The sequence below is a fragment of the Leptonotus elevatus genome, chromosome 21 (assembly GCF_054856555.1).
Source record: "Leptonotus elevatus isolate MCC_2025b chromosome 21, RoL_Lele_1.0, whole genome shotgun sequence".
In the NCBI taxonomy this organism is placed as follows: Eukaryota; Metazoa; Chordata; class Actinopteri; order Syngnathiformes; family Syngnathidae; genus Leptonotus; species Leptonotus elevatus.
The window spans coordinates 6,568,308-6,592,625 of record NC_141259.1 but is presented as its reverse complement, the minus strand read 5'-3'; the positions used below and the strand labels follow the sequence as shown (position 1 = coordinate 6,592,625).

Sequence of the window (24,318 nt, the reverse complement as noted above, 5' to 3'; positions counted from 1 at the left end):
ACCGATACCGATACCGAAATTTGGGGTGCCAACGATGCTTCAGGGTATCCAAAGATTATGCCAAATAATTCGTTTCATAATAAATTAAGTTCAATCGGAGTCTCTAAATGTTGAAATATATTTGAGTACATATTAAGCATGCAGGGGATTTTTGCACATAATGTGCTGTTTATTAACAATGTACAAAAACATTCAAAGTCTATGAAATAATTAACATCAGTGTTTAACATGAAAAAAATGTTAACGCATACACTTGTTTAGTTTAATTCATTTAGGAAACAAGTCATATTTTGTCCCGTTATTTTGTTTTCCAAACAGCCTATGAAAAAAAATGTTCCTCATACTACTACTACATAATGTTATTAATGTTATTTAAAAAAAAAAATTAGAGACTAAAAACGTTAGGGCATATATATACTAAGTGTTAAGTATTCTTCATGCTGTTCGTTTTGTGTGTGATGTTTAAATATCTTATTTTGACATATATGCTTTTAATTTGGAAGGCCCTGGACCTGGATTTGCCACCATTGATTTTGATTAGGATGTAAATTATATATATGTATAAAAATAAAATGCACCAAACCTGATTGAAAAGACAAGTGAATCTGTTAATTCTGAAAATTAATTGGATGTATCAGGTTTAAATTGAACTACATTGGTAACATTTAGCATTTTCTCGTCTAATTTATTGGCATACAGGGATGGAGTGCCACGGGCCCTGGCCTTTTGACTTGGGCTGCTCTCTTGGGGTAGAATGGAGGAAAATGCAAATTAAATAGCATCACATCGGCCCTAAAAGATGCCAACCCATCGGGCACCTGCCCTGTCTGCCAAATGGCCAGTCCAGCCCTGCCGGTATATGCACCTAAAAATTGCCAATTAATTTAATCAATTATATATGTTCTAATTGATGTGATTTCTACACTCCCATAGTCATATACCAAACAGTGTCAATCAACAGACCTTTATAATCTTTTAAAGTCATAATTATATTCTTAAACCAATCATGAGCCTTATAAATTCAGCACTAACAATATCGATGTGCATATAAACATGACATTGAGATACAGACAACCAAAAAAGGGACTGTGAATAAAGAGAGACAGCACATTGTGTTTCCTTTTTTTTTTTCATTTACCTGCGGCTCAGAATACTCATCATCAGTAGGAAGGATGTCAGGGGCTCCCTCAGCATAATCATAGAACTGAGAATATTCTAAATCATCAGTAGTGTACTACAGATATTGACAGATGGAGAGAACAGGGAGAAAGGGAGGGAATGAACGTGTTAACATTAGCAACAAGGATGCAGAGTGAGATGATGTTGCATCTAATGCAATCAGCACAAGCATGTCCAAAACCAAATAATTCCATTATTTGTGTTATGCAAAAAAAAAAGAAAAAGAAAAACAGCATATATTTTTTTTCATTTTGGATGACATTGCATTCATCCATAACATGTGTAACAGAAGGACATAGTTAGAGGTTACACAATAATAAATGCATCAAAATAAGGTAGCAGCTTGAATGTGGCGAGCAGATGAGTGCAATACGGAAACGAGCTCTGCTGGTATTAGCCTCCAAACATGCTAACAGATGGGACGTTTAAGAGCTCATAAACTGGAGGAATAGGCAAACTTTTATACCAGCTGCATTTTTAACCACATTGTAATGGAACTTTCTCATTGAAAGCGCATAATTACATGCTTCGGGGCATTGAAGGTCGGCTAAATGAAAGATGAGTTGAAGCGAAGCAAGCAGATAGTCATTAAGGTAATATGCAAAAAGATTAAATTAACTCATTTATCTACCCTAACAGCAGATAGCATTTAGTTTTATACAGTAAACATGAGTTATGTTGCTGGGAATTATGCATTCCAAATTAAGCTCATCCATGTTAAGTATATAAAGTGAAAAATAATATTTTGAAAACAAATGACTGCTTAGATGAAACTGATTCTCTCTTAACACTTTAACTACAGAGTGTTGTACATGCAGCCGCTCCCATTTGTCGACGTGAGCCTATTCAAGCATGTGCATGTGTGCACATCTGGAAATATCTTGAATCAGGTAGAAGGCAACAACAGCATGCTTCGACAGCTGACTGAAGGCACATGCTATGACATCATAGAGGTGTGTACAGTTACACTATCTAGTTTGGGCCTTGTTTTTTACAGAATGCACTCTACAGTGCCTTTGTTGTTGTTTTCACTTTTGTATGATAATGAATGAGGGTAATACAGTATTTATGACAGTTGTCTATCATATGTATTAATTTAATTTGTGGGATTAAGGTCATTCTCTTTTGCAATACTGACCTGTAAAATCCAGTGAATATTATGCACCCAAAATCACCCTAAAAAAGCAGTTTTTACCCTGTAGTCTGTACTCGTGTGTAATACGGTCCCCGGATACTTTATTACCAGAGTGAATAATATGAATGAATACAAATTCAAAACTAATAAAATATAAAGCCTTTTAAATCCAGATTAATAACGGTGCCCTTTTCTCAAAACATATAAAAAATTAGGGTCTTTCCATTTTTAAAATCATGTTTGCAAAAATCTTGTCTTTGCACTTTTTGCTTTTTTTTTTTTAAATTTATTTACTATTATTAAAAACATTTTAAAGCAATTTTAGAAAATTGAAAATTTGTTATTTCTTTTTTGCTTTTAAATATATTAAACTCAGTTTTTTATTTTATTTTATTTTATATGTTGTACATTTAATCACAGTAGATAGCATATTGAGTTACACGTTGCGTATGAAATGCACTATAAATAAGTGATTCTATTATTTATTGTGTATATATATATATATATGTTTTTTTGTTAGTTTTTTACAGCAAAATTGTTGTTTCTTATTAAGCTACCTATATATATCTGTGACTGGCTGGCAACAGTTCAGGGTGTACCTCGCCTACTACAAAGCCAGCTGGGATAGGCTCCAGCACCCCCGCAACCTTTATGAGGAGTAAGCGGTTAAGAAGATGAATGGATGGGTATTTATCTATATTTATTTACTATAGTGTAGTAATATATTTCAAATGAATGACTGCATGAATAAGAACCCGCAGATAGGAAATAAAAAAACAAATACACCTGACTGCATGTGCTTCAAGTAAATAATAATAGCATTACGTTACACCAGCACAAGAACGCCTAATAACACCTGCAAATAGAAGATTTTGCAACTGTTGAAGTGTCTCAATTAAAGTGTGTGGATGTTAAAATGGTGACACACAATGAAAAGAAGTAAATATCTTCATTGGAATATGAAAATAATAGGCTCTTAACAAGTACTTTGCGGACCCTCTCCCACCCTCCCTGTTTGGCTGACCTCTTCCTGAGGCTGCTGGGCCTGCAGGGATTCGCCATGCGGGGTGTCACAGTCCGGGCTGTAATGTTCACAGTAGTCGTACGCTGCTTTGGAATCAGCAACGATCAGAAGTTGTTGGATGTCGCCCTGTGGGAAGCAGAAAAAAATATGCTCAGGTTAGCTCATGTAAGTGTTTATTTAGCAAATGATAACACTTCTCAGGCAAGACAAGACATGGCTTCAAGATTTTATGACTTGACTTGGGTGGTATAATGTAAAATTCTAGGTGACATCTGTCTGGACCTTTAGACTTATGAGGTATAAACAGAAGGCCTCGTATAATAAAATAGCGAGACACAGTACACACACCTCTGCACTCGCATTGTACAGGGAGGAAATGATTATTATTAACAACAAAGGGGTAAAGATGTACATATCAGAGATATGTCTTGTGTTGGTTCTGTGGGGTTGGGTTTTTGTGTCCTTTGTCTGTGTCATCTGTGTTTTGTTATGTTGTCCCTGTGTCCTTCCCTTGTCTCGTCAAGCTTTATGTGATCCATCTGTGTTTGCCTGACCTTCCTCGTGTGTCTCGTCTTCGTCACAGTCAAGTCAAGTCCCAGCCACAGCCGCAACCAAGTCATAGCCACACCACAGATAGTCAAGTCAAGTCAAGGCAAGTCAGGTTTGGTCACGTCACGCTCGTTCCAGTCATGGCGACCAGTCTAGTCACGTCCTGTCCAGTCGTGGCAACCAGTCCTGGCACACCCTGTCCAGTCATGGCGACCAGTCAAGTCACGTCCTGTCCAATCATGGCGACCAGTGCAGTCACGTTCCGTCCAGTCATGGCCACCAGTCCAGTCACATCCTGTCCAGTCATGGCGACTAGTCTCGTCCCATCCTGTCCAGTCATGGCAACCAATCCAGTCACGTCCTGTCCAGTCATGGCGACCAGTCCAGTCATATCCTATCCTGTCCAGTCATGGCGACCAGTCCAGTCACATCCTGTCCAGTCATGGCAACTAGTGAAGTCACGTTCCGTCCAGTCATGGCGACCAGTCCAGTCCCGTCCCGTCCAGTCATGGTTGTCTGCTCACTTTTATCGCACTGTTTCATTAAAGTTCCACATATTGCACTTGATTCCTGTCTCACTGCCTTAGTTTCCTGCATTTGGGTCCACCATCCCTCAACCACTCATGTCCCACATGACAAGATACACTTATTTAATATTGCATATTTCTATACACCTCATTGTTAACTAGTGCGATTGATTAAAAGCAGCAATCACATTTTGTGTATGTATGTTGTGACAAGAAATGTGATTCTTCTTTTTCTTCTTCCTGACTTATTTTCAAAGTTGTTACTACAACAGCAATTATGTTGTGGATACACTGCATTCTTTTTCCTTGCATGCCTTAGCAATCCAATCATTTAAGGGCGGTGCTCAGAAAGGGCATGGAGTTTGTTCAACTGTTGAGTTCAAAAGAAACAAATTTGGCATGTATGAGGAAACAATACGCAATAGCTTTCTTTGACTTAAAGCGTCAAAATAACACTAAGGTGGGTGCAAAGTCCTTAATCATAACACACATTGCTTCCAATGGGTAGTATGAAGGCCACATATTACAATGGAATGAATTGATGTTTGACGTGATGGAACTGGAAGTGAGGCAAACAAACATACTGTATTACTCAATTACCAATAAAATTATTGAGCACTCTGATAATTTTGAAGAAGGCAGCAATCACATAAAAGCATATTTTGTTTGATTTGACTTGCCCTGAGTGTGTAGCAACTGGATGTACCCTATCCTGTGTAAAATTGTGCGCTCCAGTTTCATATATGTAATAATGTGCGGAGGAGGGTTAGACCTGGTGCTGGTAATTTCGCAGGTAAGCACAAGTCTGTGCTGCTGTGTGAGTAACCACTGTAGGCTTCAATCATTACCAATCAAATCAGCTCCTCTCATTCTCTTTCGAACACTGACAGTCTCAACATGGCAAAGCATGGGCAATCAATTTTTGACATAATAATAATAATAATAGTAATAATAATAATAATAATGATGATGATGATGATGATAATAATAATAATAGTAATAATAATAATATTAATACAGTGGTACCTCGGAGTTTGAACATAATTTTTTCCTGCAAAGTGTTCAAAGTCTGAATTGTTCAACCTCTGAAAAAAAAATTCTCATAAGAAATAATGTAAATGCAATTAATCCGTTCCCAAGCTCCAAAAACAGAAAATTCCTATTTTAATTTCTATTTCAGTTCAAGCATTTTTTACTCAGATTTTTTGTTGAAGTCCGAATTGTACGAGTTCCGAGACGTTCAAACTCCGAGGTTCCATGTAATAATAATAATAATGATGAGTTCAGCTTGGTATCTGTCAGCCTGCACCTATATCAAATTCATCAAAAGACCAGCTAATCTATCTTGTACACGCACTTAGGCATGGTCTGAGTAGCCTTTAGTTTAGACCTTCTGCCACCAAATTCTCATGAAAATCCGGATCCACCAGCATTTGCGGTCTGCCGCAGATGCGAGGACTCTAAAAACAGTTGGGTCAAAAATAACCCAACTATGGGTAAAAAAATGGACCGACTGGGTCGATTTGACCCAACTTGGAGTCAAGAAATGGGTCTTTCGTCATAAAACAACTCATAAATATTGGTCAGATCTTTTACTTGGGTCAATTTTTTATTTTTTGTTGTTGCATAAAACAACCCAGAAAGTTGTGTCAAATTGACCCAGAAAGTGGATCGGTCCATTTTTGATCCATAATTGGGTTGTGTTTTGTGTGTCTACAAAAATAGAGCTCTGTGTTTAAAACTTGGGACGGCACACTTGAAAACCGCTCTAGGTCAACATCAATCATCACATTGCTCTAAAATGATCCAGATGCACGGAAATTAAATTGAAAGGAGCTTTTTCATAAAGTATACAGCATGACTCCTTCTTGTGATTGTCTAGAAGTCAGCCTTCAGAGGCACCAAAGTTGCACTGCTGAATAATGTAGATGATATGTCATGACAATTTTTGTTAGCATTTGAAAAATGTTCACACGAGGATATGTGATCTTGCCTGTGCTATGCTGGTTCCACTTCACCAATGTTTCAGACGCTCTTTTTAAAATTGGAAATTCAGCCAGCGCAAGTTGTTTCTTACAATACGTAACACGAACTGTGCTGCAATTTAACATGTGAACAATCAAGTTTGCACCCGTTTAGCAAAGTCTAACTACTAGATGATTGGCAGTCAAACATGAGGAGAGAAGCAAGCTGTAACTCGTCAGGAGAATGTGAGCACATATCCCCCCCGCATAAATATGTGATCTATGGATCCTGAACATGTACCTTCATATAAACATCCCTTTGCCAAGACTTGCAGAGCCCCTTAAACATGTCTTTGTTCAACCATCCATCAACATCTTGCCCCGTTTCAGTTCAACTCAAGATTCCTCTCTGGGCGTCTCTGGGTGGGTGAAATACTATTTTAGGATTTGATTTCTCAACAGATACAGCTATCAAGGTATTACTGGGCCATTTCAGGAATAACTAACACTAAACCAAACCTGGCTGTAGATGAAAACACCCTTCTCTGCCTTACTGCATTGTCAGGCAATTCATTTGCCAAATAGGAAACGGCAAATATTTAATTTTATTCTACATTAAACTATTTCCGTCACTTATTAAATTTAAATGGCAGTGGTTAGTACATAACCTCACTTTTTTTCCCACATGAACATACAACAACATACTTATAAGCAACAAAAGACACATTCTACAGACAAGAATGTCTTACATAATGCATTTGCAATTAAGTTATTTTCTATCGTGATGAAATGTGCACAATTATCACGCAGCCCTGCAGCAGAAAATCAAATTAGTTTCGCTGATTTTCTGTTTCATACACTCAAAATCATGGAAAAATGTTGTGACTGAAATTGCCAACACCAGGTCTAACCCACCTCTGCATAGTGTTACGTCGTTCATGTTACATTTCATTGGTGATAATGTACCATCCAATGATTGCTCTAACAGTTCTGAACTCCTATTTCGATGCTAGAGTGGACTGTCAGGACGAATTGCCTTAAAACAGAATTTTACACAGCTGACATCATGAGCCAAAAAGCTTACACTGAATGACTAGCGCCTCACTTGGTTGCTTTTCACCAAACACGTTAAATTCTGTATTATCCTTTATAAACATTTATTCCAAAATGGCTTAAAAGACAAACGATCCTCAAAGCAGATGCATGACTGTACTGTAGTAAAAACTCTACTGGCAAGTCTGACAAGCTCTCTTGAGGTGTGTGTGTTTGTGGAAACTGGACAGGAAAGGATAGATCAAGCTTTGCCCAGACTCAAGCTGACATGTATTACCTCATGTGTCACCCTAAGACCAACAGTGAATGCTTGAACCCGGCCTAAAGTCAGTTCTAATTAGTCCACGTCTGTGAGCCACCCGTTTGCACACAAATACACGGCGGCAACATGGTGTTCAACCCTCAGACAAAACTATTCACTATTTCACAGAAATATACGCGCAACATGGCATTTAAAAAGAAGTGACCGTATTTGTAAGAAGGTGAGCAGAACAAACAACGAATTTACACGATCGTTAAATCCACTTGCTTCTTGGAAACCAATTTACCTCACTGACCTTTCTTTCTAGGGAAAAATAACATTGTACCTGTGCCATTTGGCAAACACGAGACAATTCACAAGATCAAGTACAGGCAAGTTAAAAAGTGCCAACTCAGGAGGGGGAACACCAAGAGGAACCCAGAGACAGACAAGCAGCTGCGATGGCAAAAAAGTTTTGTGCAGGGTAACACCTGGGGGCTATGCAAAGGCTTTTGGTCTGTCTTCCATGGTGGACTGCTGAGATAAAAGCCTTGAACAACTTAAGAGGAAAGCCAGAACTTCTCAAATATGCCCCTCCTGACTACAGACTACTGCACAGAAACCATTCCGTGGGGCTGTGTCTTTAATGACTGCAGTACAAGAGGTCAATGAGAAAAGGGAGGAAACAGGGTCAAGTTCAACAGCTGAGACTTGTGAATCCCATTTTGCAGACCCTTATGCATACGCTGTCCTTGGTAGAGTTCACGTTGAGAGCCTGGAAGCCCCGTAAATATTTAGTAAGTAGTAATAAGTCTCGTACTAATACACGGACTCAGAAGGACCGTCTGTACTAACCCGGATCAGCGGATGTAAAACTACCCTTTACCGTTTATTTTTTTCGAGGCTCGCCAACAATGCAGAAAAGGTGGGGATTCGTCAATGATGTGCCGATGTTGCGACGGTTTTGCCCAGCTCTGATTGTTTTACTGGAAGAAATATCTAATTTGAGCTATTGGGCTCAGAAACAACACATTTTTGAATCATTAAATACAATATACACTCACAGAAATATTTCAAGCCTAAGTTAAGATTTATGTGGGGGGTTTTTGCATGATAAATTCCCATTTATTTATTTTATTTTATTTATTTTTAGATAATTTGATAACAAACCTACCAAATAAACCTTAAACCTAATAAAGCCTACACTAAAAAATAACCCAACTATGGGTCAAAAATGGATCAATTTGACCCAACTCTGAGTCAAGAAATCTGTCTTTTAGTGTAAAACAACTCATAATATTGGTCAGATCCTTTACCTGGGTCAAAAAATTGGGTCATTTTGTATAAAACAACTCAGAAAATTGAGTCAAATTGACCCATAAAGTGGATCGGGCATTTTTGATCCATAATTGGGTTACTTTTGACCCAATTGTTTTCAGAGTGTATTTATTTGAAATGCATAATCCTCAGGTTATGTATTTAGCATAATTAAATGGAGGGGAAAAAATTTACTATGTTTTTCAAATAGCAGTATATTTATCGTGTATAGGCAACCTGATTATTATGCAATTTAAACAATATTTTAATTTATTTTATTTTAAAGAAATACTCTCATTGTTATTAATTTGGAGTAATTATACTTTATTAATTACTAAATACATAAACCTGAAAATTATGCATTCCAAACAAATAGGCTTTATTAGACTAATGAATATATATCATATAAGGTTTATTTGGTAGGTTTGTTTAAAAATTATCTAAAAAAAAAAAAAAAAAAGTAAACGGGAATTTTTCATGTAAAAAAATACATTAATCTTAAATTAGGCTTGAAATATTTCTGTGAGTGTAGGATACCGTGGCAGGGCACAATGTTTAAGCTTTTAATGACAACAAGGCACCATGGATATTATAAATAAACCTGGCATCAGTCAAAGATTATTGGAGTGTTCATCAATAATCATTAAATATGCCTACAATCAATTGCATGTAATGTCTTAAACAAAGGCACATATCACATATAATCACACTGTAAGTATTCGTCACCGCTGGCCAAATCAAAACACAAACGTTCATCAACATGCAGGTTCTTTGACGTACCTCTGCCTCGAGCTACATTAAATGTCAGCCAAGGGTAACCTTCCTTTTGTCCGACCATATAATTAGACACCCCCATACAACAATTAACCAAGCCCCTTAAAAGGTCAACACAGACGCACACACACATGCACTAAAGGCAGCCTAGTCACTGACAGTCATGAAAACACGCAAACGATATTTCAGCAATTAGCACCTCCTTTAAGGGTCTAATAAAGGAATCCTTTAATCAAGTCACATGACTAGAAAATATTTAAACTCATTATAGAACAGTAAGTTTGTGAATCAACTAAATGCAACAAAATTTGGAGGACGATTGTACTTGACTGCATATGTACTGAGACTAAAAGCAATACACATGCTTAGCCAAGTCACCAGAGTTAATACACAGCAAAATTGCCAGTGTCGGATTAACACTGAGAGTGTTTAATCTAACACTAGTTTAGTGTTTGTGTCAACACCAATGAGTGTAAATCTAACACTTTTCAAAGTGTTACTTTTTCCACACTTAACCAGTGTTACTCCAACACAGTATAGTGTTAAAAATCTACACTGGTAAACACTGAGTAGTGTTGGTAGTACTCTAGTGTCAGTGAAATGTAATTCTGCCAAACTACACTTAACTCTGGTGTTTAAACACTTATGAGTGTATTGCACTAGTGTACGTATTAAAAATTTAACCACAAACAAACTACACTTTACTCTCGTGAAACAGTATTTTCATTTATATAGCGTTTTTCCTCCTTACTAGGTCCTCAAAGCGCTTTACATTTTGACCACAGATGACACGGTATCAGGAGCATCTAGGTGTTCAGGATCATGCTCAAGGATACTTTGACATAGTCACACTGGCCTGGGATCGAACCCACCACTGGCTGTATCGGTATTGAAATTGGAAAGTTTATTTTGGTCTAACGCTCAAGGTAGTACTATTCAGGTTCAGAGGTGGCAAATCCAGGTCCAGAAAGTAAAAACCCTGCCACGGTTTGGCTCTAGCTCCAGGTGCTAGCTAGCGAGCTCTCTAGCTAGCTCTCCTGGTGTTCGGTTACCTGCTAGGGAGCTAACTAGCTAGCACAAGGGGCTAAAGTCAAACTGTGGCAGGGTTTTTACTTTCTGGACCTGGATTTGCCACCTCTGTTCAGGTTACACCCAAAATCCACCCCAACATTCAAGGAAATTTACTCTGACAGTGTAACTTTTTATCCTAACAGTTTTAAAATAACACTGCTTACTGCATATTTGATTGAACACTGGAAATTTAGCCCTTTCGCGGACAGCTATTAAAACGTGAATATTTTTGCCACGGTTGGCCATTAGCCACTCCAGTGGACACTAGTGTAGTCTTGTCATAAACTGTCATCCAGTGGTCAATGTTTGTAAGTGCAAAAAAAAAAAAAGACCGACAACAAGATGCCCGACAGAAGTTCAGATGTGACGTGCAAGGAAGGAATAAGTGTTTATTCCTTCTATTCCAGGAGGCCCTTGCAAGTAAAAAAAAATGTTGGGTTATCAAGCAACAACTAATGAGTAATACAATTATTAAAATATCCAAGTATTGATTTTGTAATTTGAGCAAATGGCGATTGATTATGAGTCCACTAAATTGGACATTGGACATAATTTGCTGTATTGTGACTACAAATTAATGTTGCTGTAACTTTGTTGCTTTTGAAAATACTTCCATCTGCAATAACACATTTTTTAGCTTTAAATCATCATTTAATTTTTGTTACAGCAATATTTTATGGATTTTAGTCATCATGTAAGAGTAAGGATCCTGGTCCTTATGTTTTGTAGTGGTCAGGTGCAGAACATGCTAGCAAAACCTACAGGACGATATACCATCTGTCTCAAGTGGGGATGATGACAGCGGCAGTGATGAATGGTTGCCACAAAAAAGAAAATTACTATCTGTACTTCATAACATTTTGGGTAAATAAATGTTTTTGCAATACATGTAGTAGTTTTGAAATATGTTCAAAATATGTGAACACAAAGTTAAAAATCAAATAATTTTCTATAACGTTTACATTATTCATCAGTTGCTCAAATGCACGTTATCCATGAAAGGGTTCACACTGACTGGCTTGCTGTGTACAGGTGACACAGCGAAATACAACACCTATTTGACATCTACTTCTACCACCGAGAGCAAGGATCAGTATGTTCCAACCAGGGAACGAAGAAACAGGCAGGTATGTATACTAATGTCTTCAGTTCAGCCAAGTAATGTCACCTCCCATGAATAGGTGGTCTCATTGCTTTGGCACGGTGGGGAGGCCTCAAGGTGGGGAGAGAGGCGAGGGAGGAGGTGGTGGCGGGAAGGGCAGAATACACAGGGAGGGGAGGAGATGAGGAAGTGATGGGAGGGGGGGGAATGAAAGGCTTCCATTCATCTGAAGCAGATTCCTTTCCAAAGGTGGTCACCTCAAACTTGGGCCAGATATGGCATGAATAGACGTCTATGCAAAATGCAGGTCAGCTTGCAAAAAACCATGCCAGTTCATATTTGACAGTAAATAAATGAAATATTTTAATATTATTGATGTGCAGTATCAAGAAACGATGCTACCTACAGCAGAGGTTGATGATCGAAATACCACAAAACTGTATTCGTCTTCAGGTACACCCATTCAACTATTAAAATGAGTTATTTCATTTACATTACATTGAAAGGCATCACTTGCGGCTTACACCCCAATCCTTGTGACCAACAAAAATAGTTTGAGCAAACTGGTTTCACTGTTTATTTTCTCATTGTAAGCGTGTGTATGCTTAAGACTTCGGCATTTCCTTCCCCATTTACATCCCAGCATGCAATGGGCCCTGTGGATTTGCGCAAAGAGCCGTGACAGAGAACAGACAGGAAACCTGTTCCAAAAATCACACAGCGAAGACCCTGTTGGCGGACCTATTTTCAGCGCGTCCACTTTGTCAGCCTGTGACTGCGCACACTGTTTCGTACAGATGCTGCCTTCAGGGCCCTCTCATATGTAATAAAAACTGACGGGACCTGCAAGTATATCTGTTCATAAAAAAACAGGGTTTTAAATAAGTCGTACCTGGATCGCCTTTATTGACTGGGATGGAAGCAAACGCATCATATTTAAGGCTCTTTGGCAATGAGGAGGCCTACTGAAGATACAAGCAAGCCATTCTTTCAAAAATGGCGTCCTAATAATGGTTGCTCATAAACAAACCAACTCTCTCTCATAAGCAAACATAACCTCTCTGTGACCTTTCCTTCCCACCAGAGATGAGCAAGGGTGTCATTTCCATTATTTGATTGCTATTCACCCCTCTATCCTCATATAACCCCAAAAGAGCAACCACTACTTCATCAACCTATTTACCATTAAAAACACTCACATAGTTTGCATAATACTGACAGAATGAAAAATGTATTCTGTAGTATACTGTAAGTGTCTCATGTGAGCAGGTAAGTATGCTTAAAAAATGCAATAAAACATTAAATGTTAAAACAACACTGACAGTTAATTTACTAGCATTTACATGTTATATTAGACAGTTTATTGCCTTTAATTTGTCAAATTCTGTCAGATTATGTTTACAACGCACAATTCCCGAGCATGGAAGCAAGACTTGCAACTATCCTGATTTTTCAATGTTTCCCCAATTTATTGCTGTATTACACTTTATGGAAGAAAGTATAAGAGAGACACTTTCAATATACTACCCAAAATAAACGTTTCCATTTAAAATAACAGGATTTGAATGTACTTATTTCCTTATAGTCACTAACAGTCACCTTGAAAATGTAAGTTACTTTACTGATTACTTGCTTTAAAAAGGAATATAGTTACTTTGCTGATTGCTGGCTTTAAAAAGTAACTAAGTTAGATTACAAGTTACTTTAATAGTTACATTAAGCACATACCAACAACCCTGCTTAACAGAAAAATAACACCATAATTGGAGGTGCGTTTTTAACAGTGACGATTAAGGACAAAATTTGCCTTTATTAAAAATTAAATAAACGTAGCAACCATTTTAACTTATCATATTTTTGTTAATTAAAAAAAGAGAGTCTTTTTAGGAATTCACTTCACAAATTTGCAACTTACTTTTCATTTAAAAACAATAATTTAAAAAAAAACTTATTTCTAGACTTTACTTAACAAAAACCTTTTTTTTTTTTTTTTTTATAATTTTGTCAAATTATTATTTCCTTGGCATATGTGACTATAAATGTTGTAATGGCAACACTCAACAGTTATAATTTACATTGCTTATAAATATAGTGATTACATTTGGGGACCTCCTGCAGTCACACAATCTGATCAGATCTTTTTTTTTCTTTTTTAGACATAGTGCTATTGAAGCTACGTAGATAACACGGTTGACTAAGCAAAGTGCGCAACACACCATAATATATTTGTTTTTAGCTCGTAAAAAATAGTGACTACACTTGCAGCTTGAAAACTCCATCCCTCCCGTTTGTTGTTTATGGACATGTGAGTTGCGCTGAAAACGATAATGTCACTCCCTCAGACGCGAATGTTACATTGAATACTCCCACAATGCATTTCACCACCTTTTTTAAGTGTTCTATAATGTAGAGTTATTTGTTTAGTGACTTTAGTGAATACATTAGTGTTAGGAATCATTAATCATTAGTTTTCAATAAAATACGTGTGTGAGAGAGGCATGTATGTAAGTATGTGCTGTTTATTTAAGTCTTGTCAATTCTTGCTCACGACTGCCACCCACAGGCAGTCAACAGTAACAGCTTTTTTGTAGTATTAAACAACAACAACATTCAACTAGCTTCAAACGTAAAATTTTACAGATTTACACTAACCCCCCCAAAAAATCTAACGAGTGAAGACGCCGGCGCTTATAAGAACTCTGCAGTAAGTGTTTCTAATTACAAGGTCGAGAGAAGCATTAACTAAAGCTTTCAGGAGTTTACTAAGAGTCTATATCAACGTTGCAAAGCAAATAAACAAACAATCATGGATACTGTTCAGCCAGGCACTGAATGCATTCAAAAGCAAATGATCCCACCAATGAGATTAGTAAATGGTCCCACTACTCTAACAAACTGTAGAGATGATGAGAGATGATTCTTAAAGACAAGACGATAAACAAACACCAGCCTCGCTACTTCTTTGCAATGTTGAAAAGAGTAGCTAAATGTTACAAACCTTCTGGGCAGATCTACTGTAAGATTGCCATCAAGCAGAAATATGTATGATAATTATGCACTGACTTGTCATGAAGCCAAAGTGTCAGGACCAACCCTAATTCCTATCAACTCCGCATTCATGAAATATTCGCCACTCAATTATCAGCAGAGGTGGCAAATCCAAGTCCAAGCAGAAAGTAAATACCCTGCCACAGTTTGGCTTTAGCCCCAGGTGCTAGCTTGCTCTCGAGCTAGCTCCCATGGCGCTCGTTTACCTGCTAGGGAGCTAGCTAGCTAGCATCAGGGGCTAAAGCCAAACTGTGGCAGCGTTTTTACTTTCTGGACCTGGATTTGCCACCTGTGATTATCATATAGTGTAGCCGTCTGCTTGGCAACAAATTTAATGTGAATCCATCAAGCATTAACAATGTTACCTGGAAAAACTCCTCATCAAGGATCCTGGTGCCAAAGACAGTAATGCCATTAGTGCTGATGGAGGTCTGGTCACTTCTCAGGAGAGGCTTGGTGATCTTCTTCTTGCAGTCCACAATGATGGTGACGGTCTTTTTCTCCACACTAATAGCAACACGATGCCACCTGTTCAAAAGCAACATAACAAAGAATGTAAGATCAGTATGAAAAGAGCTCAGATGCTTTCATTCAATCGTCAAAAATTATTTATTTTGGTACGGAACATCTCGAGATACAACAGGCTAACTGGGGTCACACGTGAGTATGACGCCTCCTTCCACTTTGGACCATTTACCACTGCGCTTAAGGGCTATTGCATACCAGGCAGCAGTGGACCACATTCTTGCCCCCACACTTTGGCCCTGTTTAACACAGGATTACACTCATTAAACTCCAAACTTAATCCTCCTTCTGGGTTACTCGGCATGACAGACATGGTGAACATTGTGGAAAGTGTGTGTCGGAATCCAGGAAGACCGGCCTCGCCTGAGCAGGAGGCATACAGTCAAAACATTGTTCTGAGGTGGAAGATGAGACTTGGCACCAATGAAACCTCAAGATGGAGTATACAAGGCATTAATCACAGATACAGATCCGATCATGTATGAACAAATTTTCTCTCATAAATCGTGTAGTTGATATGTTCATTTCTTTTGAACAAGATTCATACAGACATTCCAGCAACGCAGCTTGGAGGAAAATAAACGTGCTGTGCTGTTCTCGCTAGGCTCAGCTGTGCAGCCGGATGGATTACCTGTCACATTATATGGTAGGAAAGTAAGGGCTAACTTCAATGGGTTGGATTTAACTCCAGAAAATGTTGCATTAAAGAGGAAGTCAACCTTTCTTGACAATAATATATTATATGTGACCTCAGTAGTCTAAACATGACATTCTGATTAATATTGCATTTGTGGAAAATTTGTTATGCAGCAAAATCCAGTCGTTTTTAACCATCTCGGGGGGCTGCCATTTTGTCACTTGCTGTCAACCGACAATGACATCACAGTTGCTCAGGGCTCAGGCAACGACCAATCACAGATCACCTGTTTTTTTTAAGCTGAGCTGTGATTGGTTGTTACCTGAGACCTGAGCAACTGTGATGTCATCTTCACTCCACAGCTCGTGGCAAAATGGCCGCTTTCTGACATTGATCAAAACTGCTGGATTTTGCTGCTTAACTCATGTTTCACTAATGCAATATTAACAAAAAAATACTAGAAAAAGAGGGGTTGTATAGAACATATTACTGTCAAGATATTTTTGGGGGCGGGGTTTACTTTAACTTTAAAATTGAATGGGGTTAGCTTATTGTGTCTAAAAATTAACATAGCATTTATTTATTGATAAAATGACTGAAAAAATGACATACGTGTTTCTTAAAATGGAAGATGTTTACACTTTACCAGTATTAACTGGCTTAGGGTGTTTTCGGGTTCACAAGATGGGGGCTGCTGTTCCGAATGAGGATCGTTTTTGACTGATAATACCTAATTAGGAAGTGAGCAAGGGTGTCTGTGTCACTGTTTCCAAAAGTCTGACTTCCCATGCCATTTGAACTCAAATGTCATTTTCAAACTAAAACATGTCAAGCAGAGTTTCAACGATTCTATTGAGCAGTTCTTGAACGAAATAGTCGAGGAATATGGACAACAATTGATTTCACACAAACACTGTAAGGCACCATACAAATGTATTAATTTCTCACCAGCCTTTTTGTTTATTTATTCCCCCTTATCCCTGCACAAGGGTTCATGTCAGCTAAAGCAAAGCTCTTTGTGAGAACTCGAGGATTTCTGAACCCGGGAGCATATAATCAGTTTTATGCTAAAAGGTTATAAGCATTGTTCCAGGTCGGGTGAGGTAATCCAAGAGGTAAAAGGAGGGGAGAAACGTTTAGCACTGCCTCTTCCAGCACTCCCTCTAAAATAACAGAGGCAGTGAGTTCATGGATGAGGTCAGGTTGCCCACTGCAGTGCCTGCTGTGCCACTGTAATCCAGAGTCCCTCGCCTGTCTCTGTGCCCAGAAGGCCCCCGATGAGACGGATAATCCTGTGATGGGCACCTATGGTGCATCAATGGGAGGACCTACAGTGGTTTCTTGCTTTTATCCAAAAGAGCAAAGCACTGGGGATCGGAAAATGTCTGAGACTGTTTACATGACAACGCCTCGTAAAAATGGGAATGTTTTTACAGATCAAGGCGGTCTCAAACATGGATTCTTCTATCAGTATATATTTGGAATATTGATTTTCTAAACGGATTCGTTTGTATGAGGTGTGTTTTGTGTATGATTACGGAAATGTTCAAATGTGACGTACTTTCCATCCGCAAGGTTCAGTGTACGGAACAGAGGGTAGTCCTCCGGGGCTGGCTTGCCATTCTGATCCTCATACAGGAAGACAGGTGAGCGTCCCACTTCAATCCCCAGCTGCTGGACCCCCTGCTCGTTGTAAATAGACAGCAGGAAGGATTGGAGGCCAGATTTGGGGCGCACCGTAGTCAGGATGGAGAAGTCCTCGGGGAAAGCACCTTCTGTAAAGGGAGACAATTTATTGGGGGTGACGGGAGGAATCTGCTCAATTATTTTAGTCTTTTTGGTTCATAAATCCAGAAAGGTCTTATTTGTGTTTGTCCACCTATTTGTTAACAATTAGCAGTTAATTCAGTATTTGCACCTTTATCCAGATTCTCAAACATCATCATCATTGGGAGAATACCAACAGGCCTTGTCTCCCTCTTTATTCTTTTTATGTCTCTTAGATTAGTTTGAGCCTGTTAAGTGTAATTTCGTTGCTATGTACTTGCGCATGAGCAATAAGAATAAATTCAATTTTCAATTAAATTTTGATTAGATTGAGGTTGTTTTATGATTTCCCGTGTCTTTTTTCATCTTTTTTCTTGCTCGTTAGGTCTTTGTTTCCACCTGTTCTCATCAGCATCATCCCCCCAGTCATTTATGTCTGGTGCAGGTGTGCCTCGTGGTCTCGTCAGTTTACTTATACTTAGGCCCCGTCCACACCAAAGCCAGTTTCAATGTATCCTCACAGGTTTCTTACCGCTTAGGCCGTTCGTCCACATGACGAAAGCTTGAAACCGATCACTTTTGAAAACCGTTTCCGTCGGGACACCATATGCAGGATACTCCTCCAGTGATGACGTAATGGTCGCAGCTCGATGACGACGCATTGTCGCAGTTTGATGTCGTCCTCTGCGTCTTCTTTTGTACACACGCAAGTCTTGAAATGCTTCAGTGTGTACGAGATTTGTTTGAGGAACGAAGCCGGCTTTGCTTCCGACTGGACGGGGCCTGAGTTCCCTGGTTTCAGGTCAGTTTGATGTTTATGTTGTCGTCAGTCACGTTTCCCCTGGTCATGTCTTGTTTCCTATTATCGTAGGTTTATTTATTTTTTTTTTTTTTAATGTATTAATTTTTTTATTCCCAAGTGTTTTGGCTGACTCTGTATGTTTTTTTTTTAAATTAAATTATTTTGGATATTCCTACAATCCTTGCCTCCACTCTTTGTCACTTAGGATATGTTCACATTATCAATAAGAGTTAGCTGAAAGAGGTTAAAGGATTAGTAATTATTTACAATCATTTACTAATAATTAATATAATTAATTAACAAATAAATAAAAAAAAAAAAAATATATATATATATATATATATATATATATATACGATGTAAATATATATAAAATCAATTACAATTTGTAAAGTATTAAAAAATACATATTTATGATATTGATATGTATCTTTTGTAATTTTGTAAAACTGTTATGTTTGTAAGTGTACTTTGCTGTCACTCATTTTGTATTAATTAGAGGCAGATGAAGTCTTATTTCTCATTTCTACCCCTGTCATATATATATATATATATAATGAAATAAAATCTTACCAGGGAATAGCTGCGTGGTGGGGGCACTGATCTGGACCTGCTTGCCAACTCGGAATGCAGCGTCCGGCTCTGATGCTCTTCGGTTTGTGCAAAATCCTGATGTTTTTGTCACTCCTTCTGGGTAATTTTGAAATTGTAATACTTTTAGCACATCCACTTGCTGTGCTGTTAAGAGACAAGAATGAAACATCAGTTAGAGTCTTACTACTGCTTTTTGTGTTGATTATCACCACTAAATGAGTCCTTAATAGACTGAAATTTGACTCATGGTACTGGGAGTAATAAGAAAGTAGTGAGATGAAAACTCTTTACCACCAAAGCGATCAGCAAAGTATCATCTTGTAGTAAAGCACTGCTGTCATCTTACAGCCCACACATTGTCCCACTGGGTCAATATTACAGACACTAAAATAAACCTCAACTTTAAATGTTACATTGTCGCAGAGTAAATTTCCAGAGAGGGCAAAAACATCCCACTCATTTTCCTGAAAAACTGCAAGGGGCAAAATAAACAATGTGCCAACTGAGCTCCATTCTTGCCCCAGTGTAGGTTTACCTGGATAAGAGTCTCCTAGAGTTTTCCATTCTCTTCCACCTGTACATAAAGGAGCCTGTGTGGCACAGCCATAGCCACTGAGACCCACGTGAAAGCACTATGACCTTGCTTCTTTTTCTTCAAAACAACCTCTCTGTATAAACATCAAGTTGGTAGACTAACCTGTGTATAAACCACTCTTGTCTGAGTGAGATTTTCTATATGCACGTAGCCAATTCAAAAGTAAACACAAAAGGATAACACTATAAAATATGTAAATGGTGGGCCAAAGCAGACAAACCATCATACTACTGTATTAACATACTAGATAAAACCCAAGGCCCCCCTTTTTGGTTGGCATGCGCAGGTTTAATCCCTCTAAAGGTCTCTTTAACTGCTGAATACAAGGGGATCTTTGCTATTCTCTTCAGAAAAAAAGTATGTGGTTTGGGCACAAGTCCCTGTTTCAACATGAATCTAATCTCAGTGTATATGACGGGTGCCGCAAGCACTTCTCAAAGAGAAGCATGGGATCACGTGATCAATGAATACACATTATCCTGATTTGAGATTTTGCAGATTTGAGCACATGACTGAGACACCTCAAAAGGTTACTTACTATTAAAAAAAAAGCCATTTTAGTCCAAATAAATAACCAAAAATCTGTCTGCAGCCGCAAAGTTTTCTAAAAATTGTGATGAACGAAGCCCAAGAGCTAATTAGAGCTGCACCATAACAGAAAACTATGCAGCATCCAGTATTTTGAGATTCATTTTCTTCTACCTTTGTGTCTTTAGATTTATTTGTTTTTATACTGTATATACTTTACTTTTCATACATTTTTAGACTTTTTGGCCTTTCTGTCAAATTAGTGACATTTCTGTCAATTTTATGGATGTATGGTAATTTTATGCCTCTCTTCTTCCTTTTTACCATTTTATGAATATTTTTTAAAAACTTTTTCTGCCTTTTTTTGCTATAATTTTTTTACATTTTTGGCAATTTTGCGGACACTTCATGATCATTTTCAGGATTTCTTCTTCTGTTTTGGGGCATTTTATGGTTACTTTTTGAACATTTTCTTTCCTGCCTTTTCTTAAGTAAATTTTCTGACCTTTTGGCCAATTTGGTGAACATTTTATAGTGATTTTGAGGATTCATTCTTTTACTTTTAGACATTTTATGGTTACTTTTTGAAGGGTTTCTTTTCGGCCTTTTTAAAAGCAATTGTCTGACTTTTTTTGGGCAATTCTTAAAATATTTTATGGTAATTTTCTGCCTTCTTTTGTTTGCATTTAGGGTGACTTTTTGGAATTTTTTAGGTAATTTTAAAAACTGTTTTATTTACCTTTCATTTCTCTTTTTCTTACAAATAAAAAAATTTGACTCTTGACATTTTTTGAATTATTTTTTTTAAATCTAAATCATTAATTCATTCAAAGAATATTTTATCTAAAAAATAAAAATAAATATGTAAAAAAACAATAACAACAATAATAATAATTTTTTTAGAGCGCCACAGGGAGCCACAGGAGAGGGGTTGGCAGGTTGCAGACCCCTGACCTAGAAACTAGCCAGATGCAATACATTGTCAGACGGAGAGCCTGTTCTAACGTAAACAAATGTAAATGTTTTGAATCAAAATGGGTTCCAACAACAGTCAAGCTACGTAGGTCGCCCTGGTATAGAGAACAAACAGAAGACACCAGCTCAAGGCAAAAGGAAGGATCTCATCACTGAAGACTGTAGCTGAGGACGGACTATTTACTTACTTTGGAGAGTGAACTGAGGAAATTATTGTGAGCTCCTGCAGAGTTGCTCTCCGTTCAAACTCCATTGCTCACTTGTTCCAGATGTGGCAATTTGGCAGGGCTGCAACCCTCACTCACACTTTGGTGCTGAGAAAATGTCAACAATGGCTATCTACAGTATTAAGTTGGCACAATGAGTGTGCTGAAATTTTAAGAGTGCATCTGATGCACTGGTGTGAGTTTACTCTGAAGGGGGAGTTGGGTGCTAAGTAAATAGGGCCACATAGCGACCACCTTAAGACTGAACAGGCTGAAGAAGAGAAACAAATGGCAAGACTTCCTCCATTAGTCAGACATCCTTATGCAAATCTTTGACACATTGAGAAGGGGAGGGCTGATATGACGCATCACCGTCGGGCAAATTTGATATCATACCCATTACAGGTGTAATCACTGCTATCAACATGCTGTCATTTCCACCCTGTAGCCTACATCTTGACAGAAATTGGCTAGTAAACAAAGGACCTTTTCACCTGCAGCTCCCTGAGACTCTAATAATATCTTCTGCAAGAATGTCTCTCTGTCTATACCCCCTTTCTCCTCACCCACTCTCCCTCTCACCTTCGGTAAACTTCCAAACCACCATCCTGACCGTTCAAACAAGACAGCTTTATACAGGGTTATGCCAAGGAAATGTCAACTTTTCCTGAAATTTCTCTTCCTTAAACCATTATAGCGGATGTCATGTAAACATATCTAATGTATTATTAGCATATTTAAATAAAATGGAAAATTCCAAATGACCAAATCTTCCTGACTGTTGTAGGTAGCACCTCCAGGAAAGGTAAAACAAGAAGCTGATTAGCTAATGTTTCCCGCTTGAGCACATTATGCGCCGAGAACTCTGAAAATGCTAGCTTTGTCTTGTGGAATGCACATCTGAACCTGCGCCCCGGGGGCTGAGAAAACGTGTCAGTACACTGCTAGATGGAGAAGGCACCCTGCAGAAACAGCTTCAACTGTCATGAAGACCGCCAACGTTCGAAGTCGCGACCATACTTCGATTTTTAGAAAAAGAAGAAGAAAAAAAGAAGATTGAATGAGTTTTGAAAGGAGGCAAGACAAACATTGGTGATTCAAATTTAAATTCAGTTCTTTTCACACCTACGGAGTCAATATGAAGTCTAAGAACTAAACTAAGGTGCCGGAATTGATAACTTATATCCATAAATGTGTTGATGTAGCGAGCCAATGCCATGCGACTTGTGGCCTTTACGGCTGTCACCTCGGTCTGTATACATCCCTGCTCTTTGAAGGCCTTGAAATCATAGGGAAGTGCAACAAGGACCATCATCAAATAACTGCTCACTACTTAGAGGGGAAGCATTCCCACACAAGACACACACATCGTCCAGTAGGCCGAGCGGAAAAAAAACATCTAAGTCGAGAGGAAGAGCTGGGCACCCGAAGGTGGGGTTAGTGGGTTTGGGGGGGGGGGGGGGGGGGGTGTACCAGCTCTTGGCCTTCAGTGTGGACCAGGCCAGTGTGGTGATAGGGTGAACCTGCCTGGCCAATGAGCCCCCTGCAGACAATTTGGAGCTTTGTATTAGAACAATTGGTCATAGTCCTTGAAGCATCACTTCCTATACTGTATATTAGACCTATATCACATCTGCGCCTTGATAGTAATTATGATTAATAAACCACAGAAATGAAAAGCTATTCAATTAGCAACATGGTGCGCATCACCAAACAATCATGCACGATAAATAGCTTACTCACAAAACCTAGTTACTCAGTCTAAAGTGTTAAGTGGGTGTTAAAACTGCTGGACACTCTTCAACATTGTACATCCAACTGCTTGAGGATGACTTTGTTCCAGCGTTGGGCGAGCGGCTTTCCATCCATGCGTTAGTGGCCCTCGTTAAATCCAACAAACTGCACGCGCACAATTCAGCGTTACGCACCAAAGTTGGCTTTTTAATGGTGCGCAACTTGCAAACCTCAAAAAGCGCATGCAGTGTCCGGATAAATTGGAATCAGATCAATCTCCATCATCATAGCAGACGGTCGGGCTGCATGTGTTTACTTTTTTTTTTTTTTTTTTGAAAGGTGCCAGTATTCTTACCTGCTGAGACACTGCTAGTCTGTAGAACCAGGGTTAACGTAAGAAATGCGGTTACAGAGGAATCCATAAGCCACCTTTTCGTTTTCCACCTTGTGGACCACCTCTGCATCTCCATAGTCGTCAATTAAACTTTGGGCCGACTTCAATGTGATTTCTAATTGGCGTCCCTTCCACAATCCCAAGTGATGATGGAAACAAACTGTGCTACAAAGAAGCCATATGTGATGAGTTCTATGCCTCTTCTCTCAGCCACCACGAGGCCCCCCGATCCTCCTTGCCAGTGCCCAGCTTCCCAGTGAGGGTAGTCGGGCTCTAACCGAAGCGCACCGAGTCTAGTCGCTACACTTGGTGAGTACACGGGCAGGAGGGCTGGGCAAAATCCACAAACCAGCGCTACGTTTACAGAGGGGGGGAATGACAAGGGAAGTAGCCACCGATTAGCAAATCACGGGGCTGGAAATTCTCCTGTGGGTCCACCCATCAGCCGCACAACGCGCCCCGCGGGTCTCTCGGCACATGCAGTGCGTCTGAGGGAAGAGGAAAGACAAACATGGATAAATTCATTTCTAAAATATTTATAGACACAACACTTGACCTGAACACTAATTTTGAAAAA

The 24,318-nt window shown here is 38.7% G+C and overlaps 1 protein-coding gene across 8 annotated transcripts in view; it reads right to left on the bottom strand.

The window, feature by feature from the left end:
* The window catches only part of col11a1a (collagen, type XI, alpha 1a), a 62,885-nt gene extending 38,835 nt beyond the window's left edge, over nt 1–24,050 (bottom strand). For 4 of the 8 annotated variants that reach the window (XM_086065672.1, XM_086065669.1, XM_086065665.1 and 1 more), the window contains exons 1-6: nt 23,703–24,050; nt 19,289–19,453; nt 17,708–17,921; nt 15,350–15,512; nt 3,339–3,464; nt 1,139–1,234 (exon numbers count right to left, since the gene is read on the bottom strand). In XM_086065672.1, the coding sequence (XP_085921798.1) occupies nt 1,139–1,234; nt 3,339–3,464; nt 15,350–15,512; nt 17,708–17,921; nt 19,289–19,453; nt 23,703–23,817 (879 nt within the window). In that variant the 5' untranslated portion in view covers nt 23,818–24,050. The remainder of the gene's footprint in view (nt 1–1,138; nt 1,235–3,338; nt 3,465–15,349; nt 15,513–17,707; nt 17,922–19,288; nt 19,454–23,702) is intronic. The other 4 variants (XM_086065670.1, XM_086065666.1, XM_086065668.1 and 1 more) reach the window with 1 other exon arrangement.
* Nucleotides 24,051–24,318: the final 268 nt, after the last annotated feature.